We start from the raw sequence: 22,771 nt of genomic DNA, 5'->3' as shown, positions 1-22,771 counted from the left end.
CAATAGCTTGTGCCTTGGGAAAGACGGCTTTGGCGCAGCTTGAGGAGAATTCTGATTTGAAATGCCAGTGTCTTTTCCTACATGAATGAAAGCATTTTTAGAAATTGATAATACAAAGAATGTTTGTTGCGATGGTCAGAGAAGGAAGGATGGAAGGAAGGAAGGAAACCGAAGTAGTTCCAGTGACACCTATCCTTACATCATTGCTGGTGTACAAAAGCAAATGTTTTGTACAACTGACTCACAAGCTAGCTGTGTAGCTCACTAACAAAGGCTTCAGTTCAAACGATCAAAGGTTTCATATTTTTTATCCTAACCCTACTGATCTTCTCTTTCCCCCCATGTAGTATTATGTTAACTGGAAAGACAGTTTTATTGTGGAGTAAGCCAATAAGTGGTGATGAATAGGTAGACACAGTGCCAGGGTGGGAAAATTAATGTTGGTGCTCTGACTACCTTTGCCTATGCCCCATGCACAAGTGACATGCAGCCCTCGGGCCAAAGAAGGTTACCCACCCCTGGCCAAATGTGTCCCTAAAATCACTTGTTTATTTATCGCATCACTGGGAATTTTGCACAAGTCAACTGGCACACAACTGATCACAGTGCACCCCCTTGCTAAAGCTAAGCAGGTGTCAGTCTGGTCAGTGGCTAAGTGGCAGACCTCCTGAGAACCCCAAGTCTGCTGCTTTGAGTACCAGGATGGCAAAGAGGTGGAGTATAGATGGAAGTTGGAAGAAATGAAGAATATATTTTATTTTACTTTGAGTATATTTATAGGCTGCCTTTCTGGGTAGCAAGCTCTCAAGGCAGCTTTCATGATAAACATTCAAAAATATAAAATATAAGATGATTTGTATGAAACACCCCAGCACTAAATGAATCAGCCATAGGAAAACAATCCTAAATAGGAAAACATTGTTTTCCCTTATTATTCCAGTTCCAAGAGCACTACAGCAATGAAAGATATAATTCATGTCTAGGTCACCTGAAACAAAGAGGTCCTCAGAATCTCTCTACAGGGCTGGAGTGTGGTGAGCTGACAATGAATTCTAGAGACATGGAGCTACCACGGAAAAGGTCCTCTTGCTGTATCCTTTTAATAGCACTATAAGCATTGCTATTTTTCTAGAAGAAGAGGTGCCAGAACTCACCATGAACGCCTCCCTTATTATTTTATAATGGCAATGGCGCCCCCTGAGAAGTGCCAGAACTGAGTTCTGGCTGAAAAAAGCCCTGACTATAAGGACATACAGGTATCCACACACATACACATATTCTATGCATGCACATGGCAGGAGGAAATAATAAAATAATTTAATTCCTAACTGGAAATGGCAGGACAGAGCTGGAGAGTCCTTGTGCCTTGCGACAAGACCCTTCCTGGAGTCTGAATAGGACATCAGTGAGGGTGGATGAAGCCCCGAAGAGACAGAGGCACAGCAGGGCTTTGCTTACGCTGCTCAGCCTCCCCGTCTAACAGCTGATGTGTGGGATAGAGCAGCAACAGCAGCAGTTTTCCTGGGCATCCTCCAGCCTCCTGCCAGTCCAAGAGCTTTAATTCTAGTTGTGGATAATTTTGAATGCAGTATTTTTTGGTATGGATTGAAGCGAAAGTGTCAGAGAGGGCGTTTAAAGGGTGTTTTCAGGGTGCTCCCCACTTTATGAAGTTTCACTTATGTGTGTGGAGACCCAGAACATAACCCCTGCAAAAGTGATGGACAAAGGTTTTATAATGAACCCTGTTAAAAACAAACTCGTCCAAAACCTATTCCTATACTCCATCAGGAGCAAATAAATAAGATCAAGTACACTGCAAGTCACTTTGAACAGGGAGCTGTCGTTTTGGCAAACAATTTTGCTAATTTGCAAAAGCAGTGCATACAATTGTGTAACAACAACAGCAAAAGCAGCAGTTACAGCATCAGCCACAGTATTATAACAGAAATACCCTTTGGGACATTCGTTTTAAGATCAAGTATAAGTAAGGGGGGCAGATATGTCAGTTCCTGGTCTCTCCATTTCTCATTTTCTTCCTATCTTTCTGCAGAAATTTGCAATTAAAAACAAAAAACCCTCATGAAAATTCATGAGCATTTTGGTGCAAATTTACCACATTAAACACTTTTTTGTACAGAGTTGTGACTGAAATATACACTTTTGCATGTTATTTTCCTTAATAGAATGCTATGTTCACTAGTATAATGTGTTTTTATGCTTGACTCTCTGACATGTGCATTCTTAGAGAACTGCATCATGAAATTCAGAGAAGAGTGAGTTTCTTAGGATAGCTTTGTTTCAGTTCGTGTATTGGTTCAAAAAGTGTGAACTAGGTACATTCTCATTAAAATGTAAACAAAACCAAATTTCTCCTCCACCCCTAAGTATACCTTTGAGGAGTCTGCTCAAAGCTAAATCAGTAAACAGCTTGCTGGTTCCTCTGTAGCAAGTGCTTATTTCACTTGAAATAGATGTACTTTATAACTAAATATGGAGGCCTCTTGTATTTTTTTCCTATTGCAACATTTACCACTCATGGTGCCACATGGCAATGGAGAGAAACAAGATGCATGACTGCTAGCATGGCCAAAGACAAGGGATGATGGGAACTGTAGTTCGGCAGCACCTGGAAGGCTACAGATTCTGTCGTTTGCAACGACAACATCCTAACCTGGACTAGACGGCCTTCAGCTCCATTTCCAGCCTTACAGTTTTCCAGTTTTATTCCCCTCCCTCCTCCCAACTATAGGAACTTCTCCTGTAGGAGAGCTGTCTTGTAGATTCTGCCCTATATAATTCCATTTGGGTAGGGGAGGCATTTATGTGTTGCCATTAGGGAAAATCCTGGAGTTATAATGAATTATACATCTTTTTCCATTCCATTTTATTCAAACATCTTGCAGGCAAGCTGAAATAATTCTCCAAAAATATTCAGCGGCAGGTTGCTAAATTTATACTTGGCTACAACAATCTACACATGACCTGTCACCACCTTTTTAAATTTATAATGTAGCCTTTACTTCTTTCCTTAGTTCACCAGTATCTTATTCACAGTGGGAAAAGTTGTTTTGGACAAATAATGTTTTTATTTAAACAGTGTCTCTATCATCAAGCAACACCTCTGCCCTGGATAAGTGCCCTGGATATGTGAAAACCACAAAAGGAAATATATATTTCCAATTTCCTGGCACCAAATGGTCGCTTCCCACAGAAAATCCACTGAGTTGTATCCAATGGTTCTGTGAGTGGAAGGCAGCTTGCAAAATCAATCTTACCTTTTCCCTCATCTGTCCTTCCCCTCCACCATCTGCAATCTTCAGAGGATCAGGGGGACATTGCGGGCTAAATCAGTAGCGTAGCGTGGGTTGCCAGTGCCCAGGGCTGAGTTGAGGGGGGCAGTAAGGAGGGAGGGAAAAGGACAGGACAGAGTACACATGCACATTCAGCTGCCTAACAGTGTCCATGTCACACAGGAGATCGCAGCCACTGAGATTAGAAAATAAAAGTCATACCATTGTCTGGAGAGATCACTTCCTGGTTTGCATAGAGAAGCTGTTTTCAACGGACCCCATCAATGAAACTGTAGTATGGACAGGGAAATTATACAAAATTGGACTAAGGGACCTTTCCCCAATAGAGCTCTGCTTGTGTAAGTTTCCTTTGTCTGGTTTAGGTGATTCCCACGTCCTCATTCCCCCATCTTACATTGTGGCACAACCCACAATGATCAGTAGGTCCCCTTGAATAAGCTTTTTGGGGTTATTGGGGGCTGCAGGAAAGAGATGGGGAAGGTGAAGATTGGTTGGGCAAGCTGCCTTCCATTGACACAGCCACTGGACAAAAACCATTGCCTTGTGGACATTTGTAGATGCTTCCAGTTACATTTTCATTCTATCGGTATTGTATCAATCCTTCGCTTTGATTCTACCTATTAGTTTCATGTGCATTCATTTCTGTTCATGAGACAACGTATTATAGAAGGAGTCAGTCTGCCTTTTACACATATCTTGCTCTACAACACATCACATCGTGGGCTTTGCATAAGCTGTCCATTCTGAAACTGTGGATGATTCTAGATCTCAGTGATTCTGGTGAAAGGGAAGCCACTTTTAGGGAAGGTCAGCAGCCTCTGGTGATGGGGATTTAGACTGCTAAACCAAGGCACCAGAATTCACCGTTCCCTCGTATCTCCAGCTGCCCAGGACCCCTCTTTCCCTGGGGTGCTGTGAGAGGCATTCCAGCTTTGGAGACAGGCCACAGCACTGCCATCTTTGAATTCTTGCTACCCTTACGCTTTTAAGGGGTAAGCAGGGCTCCGTGTCAATATTTAGGTGCCCAGGTGAGCTCAGGCCTCTGCTAAGCAACTTACATTTCTTCTAGGCTTAGTCCCAGGTTCCTTTCTCAAGTCTAGCCTTCTCAGAGTCACCTTTACCCAGTCTGACTTACCTGGATCCTGGCTACCCACTGTTTTCTGCTCATCTCAAACTGCCATTTCCAACTGGCCTTGTTTTGCACTATGCAGGATTATTGCAGCTTTTTTGGATCAGGGCAAGACATCAAGGCAGCTGCAGCTTTCACATTTTCAGCAGGTCTCATGTAAATATTATGGGACTGATAAGCAGAGATGGCTCACCACAAATGGAGCTTAAAAGCTAACAAGGCTACATATATTGTGAGAAATTGTAGGAATGACTAATGGTGGTAGCTAAGAATGGCACAAGAAAAAATTGCCAGTTCAGAGCTAAACATGTGAAAGGGATTTTGGTATAATCAACATCCACAACCACAGGAACCTTAATATTTAATCCAAATTCTGTGTTTTATGAATTTCAGTGAAGTTTTGAATTTCATAAAAGGTGTAGCTGATAAGAAGGTAAAGAACTTATTGGCTCATGTGCAGGTTCTTACAGAGGCGATGGAATGACTTTTAAAATACCTGTCATATTTAATTACAAGGTATTATTCTAGTTCTGTGCTGAATATGTCTCCCACATTTTTCTATTAAGGGGTGGAGGGAGGTGTTGAAAAATAATTCAAGGGAAGAAAATATTTCTGTGAAATACTCATGGGCGAGATGCAGGGTTTGGGTTTTGCTTCCCTTACATTTGAGGAGGGCATGGATTGCTAGTGATGAATGTCCTTCTTTCATTCTAGGAATATTCTCTTTGGTGGTTTGTACTCTGCAGCATTCCCAGATGTCTGCTGCTTCAATGAAAGCCCAGAGAAAGACAAAATGAGGTTTTTTCCACACATGGACTTTCTTTTAAAGATCAGGAAGCACAGACAACTGGTGTGGGGCCTGCAGAGTGCTGGATTTAGGACAAGAGAAGTATAGCTGACAGACCCCACAGAAAAAGAATAAGCAGTCAAAATTTTGTAATCGCATCTGTTCTGCTAATGACCCCGTAAACATACATAGCAGTAAACACAGCAGCTCTGAGTGCTGAGCGATGCCTCATATCTGCAGTGCAGGATGCAAGTATCATGTCACCAGTTCCCTGTTCCATTAAAAGCCAAGGATCCTGTTTCCAGTTTTCACGAGCAAATGCTATATTTCTTCCTCACACCATGTATGTCAGACTTGTCTCACTTCCTCCATACTAAGTAGGTGCAAACCCAAACCTATACTATTTGCCACAGATGCAAAGGATGGCTTAAATCCTGTTCCTGTGAAATTAGATGTTATATTAGTCATGTAGCTGTACCCTTATGTTTAGCGTTTGTTTGTTTGTTTGTTTGTTTGTTTGTTTGTTTGTTTGTTTTTACACAGATTGCCAGTGTAGGGGTTCCATTCTAGACCAAAACCTTAGTGCCACTCTCTGGCACACTAGGTTTGGCTTTTCTTGAGAAATGTCAGCTTTCCACTGGACCACATTAAGCCTGGACAAGGGATTAGGTGTGGTTACAGTAGCAACTGGAGGCAAATTAAATCCTATGCTTGTCAGATAATTGCACAGATTGTTTTGCTGTTTTCAAGCTTCAGTCGGTATTCAGAGTTGACTGACTCATGGAATGAGGTGTAGAAACACTTCTCTTCTTGTTCTCCAAAGAACAGAGCCACTAGTGCTGGATTCATGTAAGTTAGCAAAGGTCAACATCTTCTCAGAGGAGGACGTATAAGTGGTAAGGCATTTTTGCTGCGTTTCTCCTGGTTATTCCTAAAGTATCCCCAAGAGCAATATTTCTAAAGTATCACCAAGAGTGTTGCCTTCTAAAAAGGGGCAATCCTGCATTATTTGGCAGTGATCCTCCCATTGTAAGAAACAGGCCCTCCACTTTCAGACTCTTCAACACTTCTTGAGATGCTTTTATGCTGACCGCTCTTTTAACTTCTTAGAATAAAGTGGATCTTAAGCCCTGCTCTTGTGAGCCACTAAACCACTCAATAACTATTAAGATGCAGCAAAATAACCATTGGGCCTCAGCATGCTCTCTCAGCAAGGTGAGCAACTGCTACATTAAGGAAGAACAACCACCCCCAAATGGGCAGAGATGGAAGCATATTAGAATCAACCCAGCAATGTACTATTCCAGAACCAGACATGGTGGCAGGAGAGTTCTGACCTCACATTGCATAGGATACCGCTGGGGTAGCGCTTCAGTCTGTGCCTTATCATTTCTATGCATATACCCAGGGTCAGAGTGCCAGAGGCATAAGATAGGAATTGGAGGCTTCTTCGTGCTGAGGAACATGACCTCATTCCTGGGTAGTTATTACGTTGTATCAAGTGACAGCTAGTTCTCATAACCTTTTTGGCATGTAGGTGCAGATGTCTTAGCCATGATTTTCCTGTTCATGACAAGGTCATCTAAAAGTTTCATCACAAGCTCCGATCGTCAGCGAGCTTGCGTTCACCTGCGTTACTCAGCTCAACACCCGTTTGCCTGAGTTCACAGGAGGAATGGTTTTTTTAAGGTGACTGTGCAAGATGTGTTTCTTTCCCTGTCAATATAGCCAGCATCGCATGGCCAAGAACCCGGCATTATTCCATCTGGTAAGCAGGATTTGGCAGCAGCCCGGCTGTGTAGCCAGCACTGATCCTCTTAATCGGCTCGGACTAGCAGGGATTGGCACAATTCCAGTGTGGCTTTGCAGAAACTGGGCAAGAGACGGTTTCAGTTCACCTGACACTTGCAAATACTTCTGCCTGCGACAGCCCTGAGACTAAGCTGCCAGTTTGCAAATATTAAAACTTATCTCTGACAAAGAGGGGGCTCAACCATTCCACTTTTCCTCCTGATAACAGGACAAAAAGCACTGAGTTTAAACTGCAGGAGGATTGTCAATAAGGGTTAACAACAAGGGGGAAATATTCTAATTGTTGAGATACTAACATGTTAAGCTCTTGGGGCCAAGTGGACCAAGGATGTTCTCCTGCATGAGCCCAATGAAATGAATGGAGCCTTGCCCTTGCAAGAACTCTTGCAAAGCTCCCATTCATTTCAACAGAGTTTGGCAGGGGAAGTTCTCAGTGGATTGTGCCCTCGGGCTGCACACTGGAGTTTCTTGATGTTCTCTACAGTCCCATCAGATTGTCCCCATGGTAGGAGGTACCGAGTTCTTTGGAGCATTATTTCAGATGAGTCCATAATCGGTCACCCTGGGAATGCTTCAGTAGAGCAATAGTAATGCAGACAGGGTGTTCTTGTTCAAAGCCACCCAGAAGGTCCATACCCTGAGCTTAAAAGACAAGCAATGGACCTGGGAGACAAGGTGCTCCAAGTCCATGTCCAAGACCCATTTGGCTGAAATAAAGGGGGCATTACACTCACTAATCCACATTGTTCACTATCATTCTTGCTTTGTAAATCCTTAGCTTCAGTCTGCTGCATGAATGGCAGCAAACATGAAGGCCAATGCTCTCACAAGGTTCTGCCACTGATTATCTCATTTTCAACTCATATGAGCAGCTGGCTCATGTGATCAGCGCCCCGTGTGAAAAAGAGCAGGCAGCACAGAATGTAGCACCTTCTTCTATGATGCAGAGAGCTCCAAAACATTCCTAATAGACCACACATTACACACTCTTCGCATCTATAAAGTACATGCCCGAAAGAGACAGGAAATGTAGGACAGGGTGTCTAAACCAGTAGTGTATGACAGGGAAACCAGCTCTTGAGTGTCTCCAGAGATAAGTATGGGCCAGAATATTGGTCTATCTAGTCATATATTAGACTAACATTAAAGGCTTACATGCCTAAGGTCACTGCAGATTACCACCTTTGGAGATGATTAGCAGATGAGTATATTTGAACATGATATTTGAGCTGTTTAGCATGCTGATCATGTTCAATATTTAGAGGGTAACTGACCAATGGGGAGGGGATTTAAAACGTGAGTCTGGAAAGTTTTAGAAATTCATGAGAAAGCTCTTCATGGTGCTGTGACAATTGGCCTGTCTTGTTCCATGGGCTTCTTTATGGTGACCAGAATGGTACCCCACCAGATTGGTCTATTTTTCATCTGTGTCACTTTGCATGCATTCACTCATAAACATCTTCTGTTTCTGCACTAATCTAGGGGTTTGCATTTAAGTGTGTATTTAAATGTAATTGACTGCAAAAGGGCGTTTGTAGGTATATATTCTCTCATGGTGCACATTTTTTTAAAAAGTTAATTTATCTCAAAATGCAGCTCTTTAAATGCATTCTGGTGCATTATTTTAGATCTGTAATTGGAGAAGTGTGAAATCTAATGAATTGCCACATTGTGGTCTGCACATTACTCTGGAAAGGGCAGTTCACATCTGAATTCACAAATACTGAATTTTCCAAGGATCTATAGTGTCACGATGTACCATGGAAATATCAATGAGAATTAAGGTTTTATTAAAAGTGTTGATTTGGTGGTCTAATTCAGGGTTTGCTCTTTAGCAACCCAGTGGGTTAGGGAGTAAAGCATAACCAGGGATAAATAGCAGATACTACAGATTGTACCAAAGGCAAATAATTTGGTTTATTGGTACACCATACTTCAGTCACCTGCACAAATATAAAGCAACGGACAGCTGGCTTACCAGTAGCATATGTGAAAAGGATCTTGAGGTCTTAGTAGACCACAAGCTTAACATGAGTCAACAATGTGATGCAGCAGCAGCAACGAAAAATAATGCTATTCTATGGTGCATCAACAGAACTATAGTGTCCAGATCAAGGCAAGTAATAGTACCACTCTATTCTGCCTTGATCAGACCACACCTGGAATACTGTGTCCAGTTCTGGGCATCACAATTTAAGAAGGATATTGACAAGCTGGAACGTATTAAGAGGAGGGCAGTGCAGATAATCAAGAGTCTAGAAACCGAACCTTATGAGGAACAGTTGAGGGAGCTGGGTATGTTTAGGCTGGAAAAGAGGAGATATGATAGCCACCTTCAAATATCTAAAGGGCTGTCACATGGAAGATGGAGCGAGCTTGTTTTCTCCTGCTGTGGAGGATAGAACTTGAACCAATGGCTTCAAGTCACAAGCAACGAGATTCTGACTAAGCATCAGGTAGAACTTTAGGACAATAAAAGCTTTTCAATAGTGGAACGGTCTCCCTCAGGAGGCTGTGGATTCTACTTTCTTGGAGGTTTTTAAGCAGAGGTTTGTTGGCCATCTGTCATGGGTGCTGTAGTTGAGATGCTGCATTGCAGGGGGTCAGACTAGATGACCCTCGGGGTCACTTCCAGCTCTACGATTCTATGATAAACGTTGATCAAAATGCAGAGTCCCCTGAATTTCTGGCTCTTTCAACATGTCTGTGCCTGAGACCTGCTGCTTACATCCATTAGTTATAGGCAGCATCATTCGCCACACCAATTTGATGTCCAGCAAGGATTCATTGCCTGCAAAAGAAAGGTACGCACTGCTAAAACTCCATTACGCAGTGCAAACTTTGCTCTTGCTTCCTAGCCTGGGCATAGAATGGAGAAACAGTGTGTTGGACTGGCCAGTCCAGTCTGCTCACCATGGAGATGTGTATGATCAAACCAGATTCATTCTACTCCAGTTCCTGCTCTGCTTGTTCCCCACCCTTCAGTCTGACCAATAATTTCTCCAGATCTATTTATCCTATTGAATGTTTCCAGAGATAAGGAACATTTACTTAACGCTCTAATGCAGGGGTCAGCAAACTTTTTCAGCAGGGGGCTGGTCCACTGTCCCTCAGACCTTGTGGGGGGCCGGACTATATTTTGAAGGGGGGGAAATGAACGAATTCCTATGCCCCACAAATAACCCAGAGATGCATTTTAAATAAAAGCACACATTCTACTCAAGTAAAAACACACCAGATTATAAAGGCGATTGGGCCAGATCCAGCCCCCGGGCCTTAGTTTGCCTACCCATGCTCTAATGGCTTCTAAACTCATTTGAGTTTCAGCAGTACCTGCAGTGCACAAGAAGTGTGTGTCTTCTCACAACACCTTTCAAATTGCAGCTTCTTTCCCATACCCTTTACAAAGCAATAAAGCGCATTTGCTCCAATGGCATGTGCTGAAAAAGAGAAGGAATTACACACACACACACACACACACACACACACACACACACCCTAGTGACATTAGTCAACATTTTGCTTTGCACCATGAGTACTAGAAATTTACTTTTGGCGGGGAGGCCAATTTTCTAAGCATGCTCACTAAGAAATCATATCATAGACGGCTTTGGGGAGCATGAGTTTCCATGGCAGAAAGACATAAAATGGCCAGCTGCAATACTGGCAGCTTGGTAAACGAAAAACTGAGCACATCACTGTTTATTGTGTGCTGTGGTGCTTGTCTGACAAAGGCGCCAGGGCTCTCCCTCCCAGCTGTAGCCAATTACACACCGTTGGACGGCCAACAGAGCCAGCCTCTCTGATGGCTGCAACCCGCCCACTCTTGAGCATTTGCCCTCCACACACATTTAAATTTGCTTTTGTGCTTCTCTCTTGCTGTTTATTTCAGTGCCTGATCATTGTTCTCATGTGCAAGAGAAAGTGGAGGAGAGGCTCTTTGTAATGGAAATGAGCATCCCGGCCAAAGGCACATTTTACATTCACATTAGGAAGCTGATTGAAGCTCGGAGCCTGATGTTGGGGTGGGGGATGCTGTGTGTCTTGCTGCCGTGGTCCACAGTTCCTGTCACTATTCTCTATTAACTATGGTCAAGATTGGATGAGCAAAAGAGAAACACTTCCCTTTCTGAGGGCTGATGGTATATGAGTCAGCATTTTTAAAGATATAGTAGGGTTTTTTGCAACTGTTATATAAATATGATTTTTTAAATGCCAGCAGATCTACATAGTTTAACCATTTTCTTGAGCAGTCATTCGCTTTAATGATTGCTTTTAAAAGTTTTTGCATTGCTGTATAAATATTTTAATAAGTTAATAAATAACTGCATTTTCCAAAAATCTTACCCTTTTACATCACAGTGACTGCATAAATACCATGCCTGTACCTTCATACATTCATATTCATTCATATATATATATATATATATATATATATATATATATATATATATACCGTATTTTTCGCTCTATAACACACACCCGACCATAACACACACGTAGTTTTTAGAGGAGGAAAATCCGTAGGCATGCCACCCGTAGGCATTCCCTCCATAACACGCACAGACATTTCCCCTTACTTTTTAGGAGGAAAAAAGTGAGTGTTATGGTGCAAAAAATACGGTATATATATATTCTGTATGTCTGGATTTATTTGGTATTGCGTTTATGTCCTTTTTCCCTTATAGTTGTTTCATTTACTGACACTCTTTAGATTTAGGGTTGTAGGCAAGTAAATTCTACTCAGAGTAGACCTGCTAAAGTTAATGGGCTCCTTTGGGAGAAGGGGTGGGATAAAAATTAAAATGAACCTAGGTTAGCCATCTCCATTAATTTCAATGGGTCTACTCTGAGAATGGCTAACACTTAATACAACCCACAGCATTGTAAATAAGAGGAACTGCTTATTGATGGTCAGTTAACCTCTCCATCCTTTCCCGCACTCCAATGGTTGGCTGAGATGATGAGAAAATGTTTCTGAACCTCTGAACAGCACATGCGGAATCTGATGGCAATTGAAAAAACATGATTAACTTACACATGCATAGACACACAAATGGATGCAAATAAACAGGTAAGAAGCTTTTTGTGGTAGGCTAGATGTGAGCTAGGAAGTCAAGGGTGAAGGGGCTCTCTTGATACTGAGCTCAGTCTTTGTTTCAACACACAAACCAGCGTGGACACCACATTCAACTCCTCTATCCTTTCTTCATTTGCCTTTTCAGTGGTAGCTTCCTATTTGTGGAATACTCTTCTGAGGGAAGCGCAGCAGGTGCCTTTGTTGTCTGTTTCTAGGCACTAGGCAAAGGCATTTTTATTTACAGCCAGGCATTTGGTCCTTAATTTGAAGGGTAACTAGCTATATCTGTGGCCTCATCTTATGTGCATCGTTTTAAGCGGGGTGAGTAGGATTTGTACCATATATATTTCTATTTTGATTGTGCATGCAGCTTTGATGCACTTCAGTGTGAAAGGCAAACAACAACAACAACAACAACAACAACAACAAAAAACAACAACAACGTTGTCAGTTGGATATTATTTATGTGTTGGGCCCCAAAAAAGTTGCAAAAAGCAATCTATTGCTTTTTACAATTTCGCTGCCAGAAGTGCCCAAACATTCGAGACTTCCCTAGCTGCCCAAAAATTACCGTGAATTTCTTAGCAGTAGCTGCTGGTCCAGTGTAAAGAATATTAAAGAGGATCTGAGAACAGCGAGAGTGTTGTTTTCTCAGTTGTCACCCTGTAAATGCAAAGCCCACCCTCACAGTAGCAGGGAACAGCTGCTCTGCTGGAAAAGACCATGTACTGGAAAAGACCGTGTACATCATCACTTCCTAATAATAGCAAAGGGCTTTAACCAAAGCCACAGGCTGATTGCAGGGTGCTCTTTCAATTTTGGGCTTGGAGCAAAAATCCCGAGCTATGCAAAGACGTGTACTCTTTTTAACACACGTCTTTCTTTGGTCGAGAAAAAGGTTATTAATTGCTGGAGAGCAATCATTTAAAGGAAAACACAAGGCAAACAAGTTTTCTTAAACAGAGAGAAGATCAGCAGCTGTCGGCATTATCAAGTGAAGGCTTTGACAAGACGTACCCAAAGGTCTGTTAAAAACAAAAACAAAAACCCAGCCTGCTTCTGCAAGATGGGCACCCCACGTTTCTGACTTATTCTAGCAAGGAAATTATATGCATTCGCCTGTTTTCCAGCATCTTAATGTGCATCTTTTGTTTAAGAGATTTTGTTTGATTGTTTGAGATTTTGTAGTTGATTTTTTTTTCATTTGACGAGGAGCAGACTGATGGCAGGAGAAAAGTCAAAAGTCAAAAGTGAATTAATAGCAGCAGGGGTGCATTCACATGATAACATGACTGGGTGCTCTGTGCATGCATGACCCGACACTCAAAGGAACAGAGAGCCGATTCAAAAAGTTAACTGAAATTCATGGTACAGCCCTTACAGGATTTTGCCACCTGTGAACACATGCAATCCTAGACACACTTACTTGGGAGCAATCAACATTTGACTCAATGGGTCTTACTCTTAGTAGATATGTATAGGTTGACTCGGTTGTTAACTTCCTGCATGTGAAACAAGTTATTTCACAGGAAAAAGTCTGGCTAACATTATTTGTTCTTTCATTCATTTATTTATACATTGGTGTCCTGCCCTCCTGGTGCAAAAGCAGCACTCTGGGCACCTTGCGACATTTAAAATTACAATTTCATGAACACAACAATATAAAACAAGCAAGCAAGGACAGAGGAACCAGCATAAACCAATCACAATGAGAATATCAGCTGCCAATTACACAAAAAGCCTATTGTAATAAAACAGTCTTTAATAGCTAAACAACAAAAAATAAAACCCCCACACCAAACATTTCAGGGCAAGGTATTCCATGACAGGGTTCAGCCACTGAGAAGTCCCTCTCTTGCCATCCTAGGTGGAACAAAGAGAGAGGAGTCTCTACTTCTGATGTTAGGGAACAGGGAACAGGCAGGTTGATAGGGAAGCAGAAGAATATGGAATATTGTAAGCCTTAGACCTATACTTTAGGTCCAAAGGTATCCTGGATCTAAGCCACTTAAAGGCTTTAATCACAAATACTTTGAATTACAACCAGAAACATATTCGCAACCAGTTCTTCTCCCTAACATGGCAGCAGGAGTGCCAACTTGAATAAAACATTGGGGGGCAGGTAAGCCCCATCCCACATAATCAATCACATGACACGGCACATACATACCATTTGAATGACAACGCCCATCAACTTGGGGGGGGGCAGTCCCCTCAAATATTTTATGGGGGAGGCTGAAGGGACCTTGGTTCCAAGGAGTTGGCTCCTAGGAATGACAGGTTTGCATATGTAAGCAGAATTCAGTATGAGGTTTTATAGATGTAAGCTATTGGCAAGGTTGTATTATTTTCTTTTATTGTACGATTCCCAGTATTAGGTATCATCATCATCATCATCATCATCAGGTAATACACTCAGATTTGTGATCTCTCTCACACACATATATAGTCATGCTGTAATCTTGGGATAATTTGTACCCCATACTTTTGCTAAATGTATGAATTAGTACTAAGGCTTTTACAGACACTGGGTTGTATTCATTGTTACAGTACATACTCAGAGTAGACACACTGAAATGAATGAGCATGGCTAACAGGGCCAGTTATTTCAATGGATCTACTCCAAGTAGAACTTAGTTGGGTTAGAACCCATCACTTTAATATTTCTAAACATTTCCACAGCTCTTTGCACTAGAAATGAGGTAGGTTTTTTTTTCTTAAAAGAAAGCAGTTTCAGCAAATCAAAATCCTACATAATTGTCCAGTTTTATATAAGAAACTCTACCTACATTGGCAACAGCCACTGTTACATGCGTATTTCAGTTGTGGTTCCTTGTGATGGAATGCTCCAATATTAAAATATTTGGTCTCTCGTTTATCTTAGACCTATGATCTAGTACTCCATCACATATTACCTCTTTTAAAAAAAAATCCTTCACTAACATTTCAGATGCATCAACTTGGGCTCTAAAGAATTATATAACAAATATCTGACTATCTTAACACAGTGATGACAAAAATTATTGACTATGCCTTTCTTTGAAAAAGAACAGATTACAAAATCAGATCATATGGTAAACTGAAAATGTGTGACTGTGATCCAGAAATGCGCCCTGCTTCCCTGGAGCTCTAAATGATGCAACAAACTCAGGAAAGATACTATTATGCATTTTCATTATGTACACAGTAGAAGTGACTAGTTCAGGTAAGCAAAATAGGTAAGTACCCTCATCCTAAAGCAGTTAGAAGCAGCACCCCATAGTGATATGTTTTGCGCTAGCAGCTGATCCCTCTAGTCTGCTTCAGATATTTCTGCCATCCCCTTCACTCCTTCATGAGAGGGAATTCTGGCCTCTGCCTCACCTCTCTGAACCATCCCACTGGCCTCAGCACCCCTGATAAGATTTCTCATGACTTCTGGCCATTTCTGCCCACTCCTAACATGGCCATGTCTCAGCCATTCTTGAAGGCCATGTAGAGCGACAGCCTTGTCAACCAATCCCTAGCCCAATACCAAAGCCAACCTGCTCACTTCCCATTTTCTATCTCAGTCTGCCAGCATCCATGGCTGATAACATTTCTGAGTATCACCAGACATGACTGAGACAAACTGATGATTCAGTTGTGTGGGGCCAAGGTATAGAAAGGGGGCACCCCAAGCTCCCAGGCACAGTGAGCTGCTTTCTTATATATATATATATATTATTAATATTTTCTAATCATATAGTTAAAGCTATGGTTTTCCCAGTAGTGATGTATGGAAGTGAGAGCTGGACCATCAAGAAGGCTGATCGCTGAAAAATTGATGCTTTTGAATTATGGTGCTGGAGGAGACTCTTGAGAGTCCCATGGACTGCAAGAAGGTCAAACCTATCCATTCTGAAGGAAATCAGCCCTGAGTGCTCACTGGAAGGACAGATCCTGAAGCTGAGGCTCCAATACTTTGGCCACCTCATGAGAAGAGAAGACTCCCTGGAAAAGACCCTGATGTTGGGAAAGATTGAGGGCACAAGGAGAAGAGGACGACAGAGGACGAGATGGCTGGACAGTGTTCTCGAAGCTACCCGCATGAGTTTGACCAAACGGCAGGAGGCAGTGGAAGACAGGAGTGCCTGGCGTGCTCTGGTCCATGGGGTCACGAAGAGTCGGACACCACTAAACGACTAAACAACAACAATCGTATTACTGGGGGGTGGCAGCAGCCTTAGGAAAACAATGTATACGGAACACATTGCAATATTGTCTTATTTATGTTCCCTACTATGGAGTGAGAAACATTAGTCTGAGAGAGACAGAATGACTTTCACAGCACCATCCAGATCAGGGGTAGGCAACCTCAGGCCCATGGGCCACAAGTGGCCCATGGGGGGTTATTTAACTGGCCCACGAGCCACCCCCGAACTGAACCGCCCATTCAGTGAGTCTCTGTGCGCTGCGCTAAATCAGATTACCAGAATGTTCATGCTCCACAAGCAGGAAGTTTGGGAGAGGGATACCTGGGTGCCATTGGCTTAATTGCTGTGACATCACCAATGGATAAAGCAAATTGGAGTCCAGGAGGTGACTTGTAAGTGTAATTGGGGAGATTTCAAAATTCTAATGTCAAGGTCTATTAATTACTTTTGTTACAGCAGGTATTTCTGTTCACTGCATATTTTTGAATGATACCTCATTGTTACAAGTGAAGCATTTTATTAAAAACAAATAGACACATGATGCCTAGTCTATAAAAATATGAAGATTCCTCTTGCCCAAAATGTTGGGCCCTAATCTCTGTCTGGGGAAAAATTGTAACAATTGTAAATTGTTCCAGGTAACGTTAGCAAACAATTTAAACTACATGGGGCAGGGTAGGAGAAATAAAGGTAGTTTGAAGATACAGCCCAATAAACACTCTGTATTTTCTCTAAATGTATGAGTACATGTGAATATATATAAAAATCTGCAACAGATTACATTTTACAACTACAGTGGTACCTCGGGTTAAGTATTTAATTCGTTCTGGAGGTCCGTTCTTAACCTGAAACTGTTCTTAACCTGAAGCACCACTTTAGCTAATGGGGCCTCCTGCTGCTGCCGTGCCACAAGAGCACGATTTCTGTTCTCATCCTGAAGCAAAGTTCTTAACCTGAAGCAGTATTTCTGGGTTAGCGGAGTCCGTAACCTGAAGCGTCTGTAACCTGAAGCATATGTAACCCGAGGTACCACTGTAATACATAAAAGAGGTTAACAGGTTATCTGGAACTACAAATCATCATCATCATCATCATCCACCCATCTGACTGTGTTGCCCCAGCCACTCTGGGCAGCTTCCAGCAAAATATAAAAAACACAAAAAATAATAATCAAAAAAACATGGTGATGGTGTCAGCCACACATCTTCCTTATTCCCATACAACCTGTGAGACGGGGCATTCTTTTATGAGTAAAACCTTTGGATCGTGGACACCACACACATCCTGCAACAAAGCACATGCCACAGACTATCCTATTGGCTCTAGTGGAGTGCATCTTTCAAGGTTAATTTCTGCAGGTGGTGCAGCCAAAGAAAAAAACCCTGTGGGTACCAAGGAAGGTCTCTACAGATGCAGGTATGCCTATCCATGCCACATAGGCAACCTTTGAAAGGAATATATGAGAGCACAAAGGAGCATCTGGTGAGTTGGAGAGGTGCTGAGTGGTCGCCCTCCCCAAAAGCAGCATTTTTGCCACTTAGCAGGACGGGCCATCAGGTGATTGAGAGGTCGGGGCAAGATGGGCACACCAATGGGAACATTGCATGGATTCTGAGGTGTAGCTGGGCATTCCCAACCTCAGCACCAGTGTGCACCTCTATTGCATCAGTAAGCCCTCCTGGGAGAGGGGCACTGCATTTCCCTGACACATACACCCCCTGATCTCCCTTCACACAGTTGCTCCAAGCACTTTTCTCCCACCTTGGCTTTGATACTAGAAGTGAGCGAGGAATAGAGAAAAGTGTCTAAGCCACAGACTGAGGGGAAAGGAGGCAGGAAAGAGGATTTAGCACATCTTTCCTATGCGCTTCTTTTAGTGCTCAGTCAGATCCAACCACTTCCAATTGCTAGAGAGATAGATTATAGTCTTTCACCATAAATTTGTGACATGTCCTCCCTCGTGAGGTGTGCTTTTTTTCCTTGTTATTAACTTTTAGGAAGAATTTGAAAATGCTCCTTCATGGCTGTTCCTGGCTACCTCAAGATCATTGGATAGAAATAGGTTTTTCATTGCAGTCCCTTTTAGAAGTTTCTAACTGTAATTGTTTTTGGAATGTTTTAATCCATTTTAGACTTTTCTTGTTTTGGGTTTTCAGATTATATATTTGTTGAATTGTATATCCTTGGGGAGGATGGGGAAGATTTAAATTCAACTAATAATAATAATAATAATAATAAAAATAATAATAATAGTGGTACCTCAGGTTACATATGCTTCAGGTTGCATACGCTTTAGGTTGCATACTCCGCTAACCCAGAAATAGTGCTTCAGGTTAAGAACTTTGCTTCAGGTTGAGAACAGAAATTGTTCTCCAGCGGCAAAGCAGCAGCAGGAGGCTCCATTAGCTAAAATGGTGCTTCAGGTTAAGAACAGTTTCAGGTTAAGAACGGACCTCAGGAACGAATTAAGTACTTAACCCGAGGTACCACTGTAGTCACATATTAACCACGGTGACAACATACATGTTATATCAGTTCCACAGAAGAAGCCATCCTAATTCAGCAAAATCAGATTAAGATGAATACATTTGCCCCCCATCTGTGAACAAGGCAGGCAGGCATGTGGGGGAGGTAACCCTGCCACTGTCCTGCATAGTTCAACCCTTAAAACTAATTCAGTTGTGTCACAAATTGTCAGCCTTATATTTGAGTCCTTAGAATCATGACCAACTAAATACAAATAGGTCATTGTATCAAAATATCCCCTTAGGGTCAAAACTATTAAGGGAGCAGGTGCCTGAGCTTAGTTTAGAGCTTACAGAAAACTCGTGATCAAATGCAGGTCTAACAGATGAAAGGCAGCATAGGTGTTACGCTTTTAGAGGTCAGGGCCAGGACCCAACAGAACTGCACAACTAGTTCCCCACACCCTAAAGGGCTTTGGACTCGTGTTTCATGCACATCCTCCTCACACCATACAAGTTGTGAGTCTAAGGGAATGTCCGAAAGCACTGCTTTGAAGTAGGACTCTCAGTGGCACCTCTCTGTTGATATCCCATTCGTGTGCTTCCTGTAGGCATGTGGCTGGTGGTTGTGAGAATGGGATGCTAGACAAGATAGGTCAGGTCTGATCCAGCAAGGCTCTTCTTAATTGGATCTAATCTTATAAATCCAATCTACACAATCCCACCACCAGCCCTTGGCACCTCAGGTAATCGCTGAGCATCCCCACTTGTGGATGCCTTCTGTCAATTGGCCCTGCCTACCCACCTGTGCTCCCTTGGGCCCATTTTACCTCGTGAAACGGAACAGCAGCCAAAATGATCACAAGGCACGGAACGACATTTGAAATGGTAGTTCCTTGTTACAGATCATGGCGCAACTGCTGCCCACTGCCACTAATATGCCCAAAGAGGAGCCACCAATGTTGCGGCAGCCCGCCAATGTTAGGAGCCCATTAGGCAAATGTTTTGCGGCTCAGATATAGAGCCAGCTCTGATTGTGATCACAACAGGGCTAATGGATCATTGTGCAAAAGAAAGCTTCTCTGTGCATTATTTTATGCCATGGCAACGAAGCAAATCATCTATGTAACCAGAGCAGGCGCATTACAGGCTGCTTGTTTTAAACCTGCAAAAAGATAGCTAAGATCTCTGAGATAACAAAGATTGTTAGGGACCCAACATTTCATCTGCAATATACATTATTACGCTTGTAGACTTCCGGTCAAAACATATACTGGTAACAGATAGGAAACAGCAGAATCTAGATCAGGGGTACAGAACCTGTGGCCTTCCAGATGCTGTTGGACTACAACCCCCAGCATGCTTAGCTACTGAGCCTACTTGTTGGGGCCAATAGGAGTCGGAGTCCAACAACTTCCAGAGGGCCACAGGTTTCCCATCCTTGGCCTAGATGATGGTTAATAACAAAACAAAACAAAATTGATTATTGCTTTTCTCAGAGCAACCAAAACATAGATCTTTACATTGTGTGTTTTCTTTATGACTGAAATATAACAAAATCCTAAATACATTCCTCTATATTCCTCTCATGCATGAGTCAACAGCTGCAGACCTCTGAAGCAAACCTGGACCCCTAAGGATGCTGCTACCTGCCCCTTCACAAGTTACCAATCTAAAGGTGAAAGATAAGCTGGTCTCTGTGGCAACAGAACTTGGTGGCATAACATATACTAGGTGGTCTTCCCACCTCTTCTCCCATCTCAAAGTGTCCCCTGGTCACACTAATTCTTTATCAGAGCTCTGTTATGACCAATATAATTGTTTTTAAAGGATTATGGGCCTTTAAAAACACTTCAAACATTTCCCAACTATCGTCAAAACCCATTTAAACTCTCAGGAGTATACAACAACTATGCAGGTTTATTGCTAAATTTCTACAGTGAAATTAAATAGGAAGTGATCAAAGTCTAACTATGCTCGACATTTTAGGCATCAGGAATGAGCTGTTTCACCTGTAATGAACTGCTTCACCTTTACTTAGTAGTTATGACTTTCATACTATTTTGGTAATACACATAGGATGTAAGACTACGGTAATTACATTTCCCTCAAGTTAACCTCTCTGGAAAAAAATATATATAATTATATACATTTTATTTAGAGTAGTATCAAAGCATAAAATTAACCACAGGGACAGATTTTGAAAAGTTATTAACAGCATCTCCTTCTTTGAAGAGATCACTGAAAGAGGTTTTACAATACTTTTTTTAAAAGGAAAGAAGTGTAACATGCAACCTCACCTGCTTGGTATTGTCTTTAAGCAGCCTTTGATATATTTGTCTGTAACACCTTCCTGGACTTTATCTGTAACTTCTCCCTGGGCTTTATTCTCTTCTGCTGGTGGCACAGTTTCCTTTTTGTGGCAGATCAAAATATAATTACGATTGTCATTGTTTGCCCAAAATATTCCCACTGATGTCTCATAACGGATGCAAAATTCAACCTTAGCGTCCTCTCTCTGATAAGGAGGAACCAATGAAATCTTGAACAAGAACTGGTCAGTCTCGCCATCACAAGAATTAGGCACATAATCTCCTAAGATGTCATAATAAGTCTGCCAGTTGTCCAAAGACATTCGGACATAGACCAGCTTTTCGAAGGATACATTCAGAACACGGATGATGCCCTTCATACATGTTATCCCTGGCAGGAACTCGACAGACTCTAGCCATACTTTATGTGCACGCACTTTTTGCAAAAGCTCTTCTTGTGTGACAGGCAGTATAAACAGTGGAGATAAATAAAATTCCTCCACAGGCACAACTTCATCTTCTAAGTCGTCATTTGGTAATGTAATTGGAACATCCCAGGTATCAAACTCCTTAACGGATACAAGGTCAAAACCAAATGCATCAGCAAATGAAACTTTTCTTGCAATGGTGGATGGGGTTTCTGCTTCCATTTCTTCAGAAGAATCTGAATTCCGCCTCCGGGGGCTGGGGGAGAAGCGGTGCTGCAGAGTAGCTTTAACATCTTCATCTTCTGAGAGAGAATCGCTTAAAGTGGGAACTTCTAATAAGTTCTCCCTACTAACCTGACCAGGTTCTTCAAAAGACTCCATTGGGTTCTCTGATATAAACCGAAAGAGACCCGTCTGAGTAGTGGCAGCTGATATTTGAGACCTGTGATTTGAAACAAGGATTAATATTACAGTTGACATTGCAGAAGGGACTCTGCTCTATTAATAGAAGCAATGGCTTTTTAACTATGCTTGCCTGTTCTCCAAAGGCCTTCAGTCTGATAGCATTACTGTGAAAACATCCATTTTGAAACAGATGTCAACCAGCCAACAACTTAAAACCTGAAACCACTTTCATCATGAAAGCAAACATAAAAGCATACGTATTCATAATATACTAAGTTGACATTCCAAGTGATAGAAAGCAACCATAGATTCCTGATCTGGGATGTTTATTTTGTCATCTTGAGGATTCCTATATTGTATGAGATTTCTATGTTATGCACAAAATAGGCAGTTTGACTTGCCTTGCATACGTGTATTTTTTTAAGGGCAGGGAGCCAGTATCTGCCCTCCGTGAACCATGTTAATCAACACTTTGCAGACAGATCCTAGGGTTGTAATCAGTTAATTTGGTTTAATTTGGTATTGATGCCACTCCTTGTCCCTGTCATTGCTATAGCTGCCTTAAGTTTCATTTAATATCCTTTCTATATAGTTTTTGCCCTGTGGTTTAATGCATAGTGTCCTGAAAATCCACAATACTTTCAGCTTAAATGCTTTTCAAAAGGTAAGAGTCTAACAAATGCATTTTTTCAGCAGGAACTCAATGGAACTCAGTTCCGGCACCTCTCAGGTGGGTTCCATTGCCATTCTAAGAGAATAACAGTGGTGTTCATGGTGTTCATTTTCTTTTTTCTAGAAAAACAGCACTGATTCTAACCCTTACACTTGAAGCAAAGGATGAAACTGCCTTGTGTCAAAACACATGAA

At 42.0% G+C, this 22,771-nt stretch overlaps 1 protein-coding gene across 1 annotated transcript in view; it reads right to left on the bottom strand.

Moving 5' to 3' along the window:
- PPP1R3A (protein phosphatase 1 regulatory subunit 3A) overlaps positions 1-21,915 on the bottom strand; it is a 29,317-nt gene extending 7,402 nt beyond the window's left edge. The window contains exon 1 of the mRNA XM_053406065.1: positions 21,060-21,915. Coding sequence (XP_053262040.1) covers positions 21,060-21,880 — 821 coding nt within the window. The 5' untranslated portion in view covers positions 21,881-21,915. The remainder of the gene's footprint in view (positions 1-21,059) is intronic.
- Between the last annotated feature and the right edge of the window lie 856 nt (positions 21,916-22,771).

This window comes from Podarcis raffonei, chromosome 10, assembly GCF_027172205.1.
Source record: "Podarcis raffonei isolate rPodRaf1 chromosome 10, rPodRaf1.pri, whole genome shotgun sequence".
Classification (NCBI taxonomy): domain Eukaryota; kingdom Metazoa; phylum Chordata; class Lepidosauria; order Squamata; family Lacertidae; genus Podarcis; species Podarcis raffonei.
The sequence above is the reverse complement of the archived record's forward strand: the minus strand, read 5'-3'. Positions and strand labels throughout refer to the sequence as shown.